Source organism: Dermacentor variabilis, chromosome 1 (genome assembly GCF_050947875.1).
Source record: "Dermacentor variabilis isolate Ectoservices chromosome 1, ASM5094787v1, whole genome shotgun sequence".
Lineage (NCBI taxonomy): Eukaryota > Metazoa > Arthropoda > Arachnida > Ixodida > Ixodidae > Dermacentor > Dermacentor variabilis.
Window position 1 is genome coordinate 78196756 of NC_134568.1, and position 7460 is coordinate 78204215.

Consider the following 7460-nt stretch of genomic DNA (forward strand, 5'->3'; position numbering starts at 1 on the left):
TCGCGTTACCATCTCATACCACATGACCGCCACTTCCGCTTTTGGTGATGTGAATAATCTCCTTTGTCGCGCCCGAAGCCTCGCTGCTCTTGGCGTGCGTTTTGAACCGGTCACAATTATCACAATTATTTGTGGCGCTCTGAGGAACTGGGGCTTCGTACCGTAATTATGGTGTGAACAGCTACCTTATTAAACAAAACAAAAACTGCGGGACACGACACGAAGTTTTTGTGTCGGTAGTCTTTTAAGCCAGCACTGAGCAGTCTAAATAGTGTTTCGTCCTTGGCATATGCGCGCCTTATCATTCTGCGAGGGACACAATCGGACTAGTATTGCTGGTAGCGAAAATCGCAGGCCATTGGCTAAGCGAATGCAGACTGAGAAAACTACTCTTTCTATAGTGAACGACCTGAGTTCACACCCGTAGTCACAGCTGTCCACAGCGCGCGAGTGGTGCGCTCCGAAGCTCGGCAGCAGCTATTACCTGAGCTTTCTGGTGTCGGAAGGACATATTTGCAAGATGAGGATCGAAGCAGCGCACTTTCGGTAGTGTGCACGAACATGCTTTCGTCCTGAGTTCGCTCGCTAGCCTGCAGCCCGGAGCGCATATAGCAGCTCGACCTCTTTCCGGAAGCGTGACTCGAGGTTGCGCGTGAGCTCGCTGTGCGATGCCCAGGCACAACTGACCTTCGGGGCAGGCAGGCACTTGGCAGATGAATGGCAGCAGTGCCTCGCACGGAGCCAGGCGCCACTCCTGGGTGCGTTCAGTGAGGCGCGCCTGCACGCACTGGCCGTCCTTTGGTCGCGGCTGGTCCAGAGCCCAGTGGCCCACGTATTTGGGGATGAAGTAGCCGCTCGATGACTCCAACGTATTTGTGGAGAGGTCGTCCACAGACTTGAGACCTGTACATATGTGAGAAATAAGAGGGGGGGGGGGGGATACGAAAGAGGCTTAGGGTCAGAAGATGTGATAAACTTGGGCAGTGATTGTGGCGAAGCGAAACACATGATGCATGGCTGGCATAGGTCATGTTGCCCTGGTGCCGCTGTACTATACATACTTTGTCATCTCCCATTCAGACGGTTAGCGACGAGGATGGGTTGTAGTACAGTCAGTATGAGCTATGCCGCGTTCTACGTTTCGCGTGGGTGAGTCGGCCTCATCAGCAAAAAAAAAAGAAAAAAACGTGAACATGCTTTTTCTTTTGCTGGCCCTTTAATTTCGTTCTTTCCTCGTGCTCTTCTTTTCTCCGTGGTGGTAGAGCTGGGATGTCCACGGACAGATGATACAGTATACACTTACGATGTCTGCGGCCTTTCCTTTTCTGCCGTTATCTCCCTCCTGCCCCTCCCCCCCCTTTTTTTCCCTTCTTTTTTTTTTTCTGACTGGAATAGTACAACAAACCAACCAACCCACGCTCGTCAGACTCCATAGCCTGAAACCCCCTAGAACAGCGCCGCGTAACTCCTTTCCCCCACGCTGGCTTTACCGTTTCAGATGTCAGTGGGTACAGCATCGCTAAATGTATAATGTCATATCAGTTTACCGTCGCGGTTTCGCCAGGCTTAATTATTCTAGACCAATCTTTTGTTGATATTCCGCGAAGGTCATAAGTAATCCCCATGTTTTTAGTTGCTGAACGAAATCCCCACGCTTTCTTTTTTCTTTTTTCATTAGTACCACTCTTTCGCCCCTTTCTTCGTGTATGTTGGTGTATTAATTTCACTCTCCCGATTTTTCTTTCCTCGTCGTGTCTGTTTCATATCAATTCACATCCAACAATGCTAACAATGATATTAGTTTAATCAATGGAAGCTGACAGCTTCGACACTTACCTATCCAGTATGCACTCTGAGGCACATCCTTGAGACCAGTAGTTGCAAGACTTCTCGTAAAATTGTTTTGATTGTAATTTAATATTAGCGCTAACTGGCTGCCGTACCTGGAAAAAAATAAGAAAAATAAAGAAAATTCAGAACATTATAGCGCACAAATAGCGGCACCGGATAACCTGTGGGCGGTATGAATGTCTGTGTGGGAAGCTACGGAGAATGTGGAGGCTTCTACAATATTATGAGACTGTTCCAAATCGTTAGACAAACAGCCAAAAGAGAAGAAGTGATCGGAAATATAAGCACGTTGGAAAGGTAGAAGCATAAATCGACAGAAGAGCGAGTACGCACCGAGTAAGCCTTGCTTCTCGGTTCGTACTCGCTTTTCTGTCGATTTATGAAAAAGTCTGAGGATCGTCTTTTCCCCAAGTCCCAACGCAATACAATTTCAACGCATGCTAAGGAACCATGGGTGCTCAGATCCGGAGTCATCCGTTAAGAGTCTTCCACGGACCATGCAGGCAGAGCGGCACCTCCTCTATGGGAGACTTCATGTAGGGGAGGGCTCAGGACTTACTGTGGCCGCGTGGGCTCCTTGCGCTAAGCCGCGCTAAAATCTTGGCGCACAACCACAATATTTTTTCCTTCTCTATCATCTCACTGTGGTCACCGCGTGGCAGAGAATAGAAACCGCGGCAGGCAAGGCTAACTAATGCGGATCATGGGGGATATTGAAGTTCGCGGTATCAGTGGACAGAATCTAAAGTTGGCGGGCGTGGCAGTTAGATACCCTAAACTTCGCGTAGTTGATTGCTGTGGAACGGCGGCAAAGAAACGGAAATGAAGTGAAATTGGGGCGCGAAGCCTAGGTCGGCATGAACACAGGGCAAGATCGAAGCTAATGTTACGTACGTCGTTTTGCTAACTTTCGGAAGGGACAATAGTGTTATAGGGATGCGGTATGCGGGCTCAGCCTTGTCGCTACAAATGCGCAAACTCTCTATCTCTCATTTATGATCATGTCTCGGTACAATTTACATTCAACGAGTAGATCTATATTTAAACAAGTACTCCACCGATATCTCCACTGAAAAGAATTACTGCGATTAAGACGCAGTCGCCAGCCAGTTATGGGATCACAACGCCGTCGCCTTTGTATACATTATGCGCTCAATGAACGCTGTGTTATTCTTTTTGTTTACTTGCTTGCTGTTCAAGCGAAGCTTTCTTTGCCCCTTCCTTCGACTTTCCCACTGCTGCTGCTACTGCTGCTGTCTGGCACACCCCGTCGGGGGCTGGTTCAGAGCGTGTGTATGCATGGCAGGAGCGCGGCAGAGACGATAGGCGACGCGAGAAACGTATTTGGACCTTTGCACCGCGTCGAATGTGCACAATGCCCCCTGGAACTCCCTACACGTCGTCACATTAGCCTCTTGACAGCTGTAATTATCAGTGACCCCCCCCCCCCCCGCAAGAGCATTGCAGAAATTTCAGCGCTTGCCTATCTACTAACGTGCAATCCCAGAGGTAAACTAGAAAGAATGGTAAAGAGGAGGGGAGAGAGCAGGTATAGAATGGGGGTAGAATAGACCCAGTCGCGAAGCGAGTGAATAACAGTCTTGCCACTCTTCCCTTGCAAAAGGGATAAACTTAAATACCAAGGTACGGTACGGTACGATTCTGCTATTTCTGAAAAATAAACACCATGTAAATTTGTCAAGCGGACAACTTACGCAGGGTCTGCAGAAGCAGAGCCGCATTAAAGCAGACGTAGGGTCTAGGCGACACTACGGAATCGGTCACACTTCCATTCAACACTTCTGTGCCCGCCATGGTAGCTTTATAATTATTATAGCTGGTATAGACAGACCGACAAAGAACTTTAAAAACAAGGTCCTGAGAAGCTTTGCCCTAGGGCAGAGCTGCGGGCCGCTCCAACGTGGGGACGGGTAGGCCGAGCCTAACCGCCGCATCGTGGGCTCTCTGGACAGCCCAGGTTTGACGTGTAAGTTCTGAGTTCTGGATTATATTATTATTATTGTATTATTATATATATATATATATATATATATTATATTATAGCCCCATAATTCAATTAATGTTTAATACTTCTGCCATGATGCCATGTGCCATGTGAAGCGATGAATATCTTCAACCTTCTCAGAAGTTATGAAGTATGGCGCACAACAACGCCTCAAGCAAACTCCTCCCCCTCTGTGTTCTGTGTCCTACGCAGACAAACAGCAGTAGTGCACGCAAGATAACGTTTAACATCAACTCACCACTCTCGTCTTGGACTAAACGTTGAAGAAATGAAACAGTTGCCGTCAACGTCACCGCTAATTATCGTCAATCAAAGCAAACAGTACAGAAAGATTCGCTTACATCGATTCCCACCGTGCGTGGTTCCGCATATTTTTTTTCTTTTTGCCTTTTTAATACACTTTTTGTATATTCTGCTGGCCAAATAACTGTATTTGTGCAGGAATTTCACATCTCGTGACCTGGATGTTCTTGTCAGCAATAGGCGGAAGCAGACAAAGAATGGGGGGTATGGGTGTGAGCCTGGGAGGAAAGGTGAAGGTGGGTGCTCCAATTTGTGCGCATGGACCGGAGGTTTAAAACTCGGCGTCTCGCCCTACCGCGCGAAGGTACGTGCAGGCAACCTTCTCTAAGCGATGTCGAAGGGGGAAATGGATGGAACACGTGGAATCGCGCGCACCATTTCGAGAAAAGGACGTTGCTACAGTAAATGTGGCTATAACGAAAATATAACATGCGTAATATGTAGCAACGTATAGGGCACATATCTTTCGTTCGGAAGCGTGTACAGCCCGCGCTCCTTGAATATGGGCACCGAACCGCTGCTTCAGCGGCACAGCGTAATAATGCTGTGTTGGGTATTCATCAGCCAAGTAAGTACAGGCACAGTGCTCGCTAAAGCACGCCGGGGACAAAAAGGGAGAGTGCAGATAGCGAGTGCAGCAGATTTTTGCGAGCCTTATGCTGCGATATGCTGCTGGGTTACGTGTATACGCGGTGTTCCGTTTCCCAGCGTGTCGGCGTGTCTTCCGGTTGCGTGCGCGGTGGCCGGCAGTCGTCAGCGTCTGCGCTTGTCTGGCCTCGTCGTCGTCGTCGGCGGCGGCGGCAGAGGCTGCACTTCCTACTCGGCAACCTGTTTTCCCAGCACGGTGAGCTGCGGCGTCTCTGCCTCTGACCTCAGGGAACCGCGCTAGTGCGTACGCTGCCGTCGAAGCCTGTCTTCGGGAAGGCATATACGCCGCCTTATCCTTCCCCCTCCTCCTACACCCCCCCCCCCCCCCACACACACACACACTTTCCCGTTTTGATTCCGTCGGACAGCACGGTGCGAGCTGTAGACACAGGCCGAAGTATATATTTCGACACCTGGCAGTGTCAGTACGAGCACTAAACAGTTCGGGCTAAACGACCCAACAGGGATCGGTCGCTTTGCCACATGTTTTTGCCAAGTTGTGTGATGAATACTTTGCCACGAGCGCGTGAGAACTACATGGAAACCAGCGGATCTGTAGGATAGTGTAGCGCATGTATATTTATTTGTCGCGCTTTCTTCGCATCAGTCACCTCCCGCCCCCCTCCTATACCTCCTATACATAGTATGTGGGGTCTTAGGATCTCACAAGTATGACCTTCCTCTAACAAGAAGGTACAAATCTGTAGCGTAGCCGTCGTCTGTTAGAGCGCCGTCTTTGAGAGACTCGGCGGGCAGGGACAGCCTCCGGTAGCTGTTATTACGCTCTCCGAGTACGGCGGAGCGCTTAGAAGGCAGCATGGTCGACATTGTAGGACTGGCACTGAGGCGTGGTGGCGAGAGCTCATTCGCGCGTGTGTTCATCTTTAGGATACAATGTACAACGGCGCACGTGGTTGGTTGTCCACATCAGCAACCGTGGTCGTGGTCATGTAACGGTCTTTTCACGGAGGGACGGGGACCGCCCCTGAGCCATCGGGCAGGCGCATCAGCAGCGGTGTGTGCACGTGGTTGGCCAGCTCGCGGATCGACGCCATGCCAGAAAGTCGTGAGGCCAGAAACGAGAGGGGAAAGCGCCTGGCAATAATGGCTTCGTCTGGCGCAATTTTGGACAACGCTGGGTCACGCCAGTCTTCATCTTTTCTCCCTTCACGTCTCGCTGCTTTCATTAAATTTGGCCGCCATACTTTTAGAGAGAAGAAGAGAGAAATAAAGAAGCCAATGATCCGTTAGAAGCGCACTAAATCATTTGTGCATGTGCAGCCAAGCTCGACGATGCGCCAACAATAGCAATCGCTTCAAGAGGTGTGACGTTGAGCGGTTGCTATCGCTTTTTTTTTTTTTTTTCGTTTTACCTGCCTTGAAGAAGTCGTTAAACGGATTGGCGCAACGATGGCTACCGCTCTAAAACACACGTGCGACAATTCGGATTATGCAAAAGCTGCGTATAGCGTGGCGTCACGAAGAGGCAGTGATGTTGCCGTCAATTTCAGTGCAGTAAAAACAAAGTTAGGAGAAACTCCGCTGGCGTAAGCTTTCTCTAAAGGGATTAGCACGCAGGGGCAAGCTTTGAAAATTTCTTGGCAAGAATTAAATTTGGAAAGCGCAGACAGAGAAGAAGGAGAGTTTCGTGGGCTCTTTTTACCCGCACCATATACCGACGGGCGCCTTGACATTTGTACAAACGTGCTGCTTGTCTGCACGATGATGATGACGATCGTTAATCGCATCTCCTTTGAATCAGGGTGGTAACAAATAATCACCTAGCCTGTGTGAGCTATGCGTGCTACCATACTATGTCGTGATCTGTCATTCTACCTATCTCTGATTTAGCTCGTAAAATTACCTACGTCTGTGACGACAGGCAGACCTTTCTTTGTGCCTAGCTACCTACGTGCACTCCCGAGTAACCTTCGTTACTGCTAAAGCTCCTTCAGCGGCGTTTGTTCGAATAACTCTGCAGGTATTGTGATAAAGGTGGAGCCAGCACTGCTAGATCCTTTCTTTGTCACAAGATTCCAAGAGCCACACAATAAGCTTCTGCACCCAAGCTTAGAGGACATATCTCTAGTTTTACTTCCTGGGAGAGTTTTCGTAACGCTCGCGCGCAGAACAGGTTTTATATGGAGTCAGGTGTGTGATATAAGAGATTCTTGGTTTAAAAAAGAAAGGGCGATGAGCGAACTCGTACCAGTAGGCCTGCTGGTCAAATGTTTTGGCTGTTACGTATACGCATTCGAGGATTAAACGGGTTTTGATTTAGCTCTATCGGGGAGCCACTTGCGTGCACAGTGCACCACTCGTTCGTTGGTCATATAGTCGACATTCGTGTTCGCAAACGCAATGTGTCGAGACCAGCAGTGAAATGCACTGCGGCCTGGGGAGGCATTCTGTAAGAGTCCGCCTAGTGAACATGACCATTTCATCTCCTGCTGAAGTGCTGATTGGCTGTGGCGGCCGGCTGCTCTGGACGCGCAGCGCAGCCAATCAGAACTTCAACAGCAGACGAAACAGACATGTCCACTAGGCGGACTCTTACAGAATGCCTCCCCTAAACGGTTTCGTTGTGTCGACGACAGCGAGTGCTAGCACCGACCGCTGTTGAACTAGGCCT

The 7460-nt window shown here is 49.5% G+C and overlaps 1 protein-coding gene across 1 annotated transcript in view; it reads right to left on the minus strand.

The window, feature by feature from the left end:
• Window positions 1-7460, minus strand: part of uif (sushi, von Willebrand factor type A, EGF and pentraxin domain-containing protein uif) — a 135557-nt gene that overhangs the window by 72711 nt on the left and 55386 nt on the right. The window contains exons 4-5 of the mRNA XM_075690397.1: window positions 1837-1943; window positions 688-903 (exon numbers count right to left, since the gene is read on the minus strand). Of these exons, the coding sequence (XP_075546512.1) occupies window positions 688-903; window positions 1837-1943 (323 nt within the window). The remainder of the gene's footprint in view (window positions 1-687; window positions 904-1836; window positions 1944-7460) is intronic.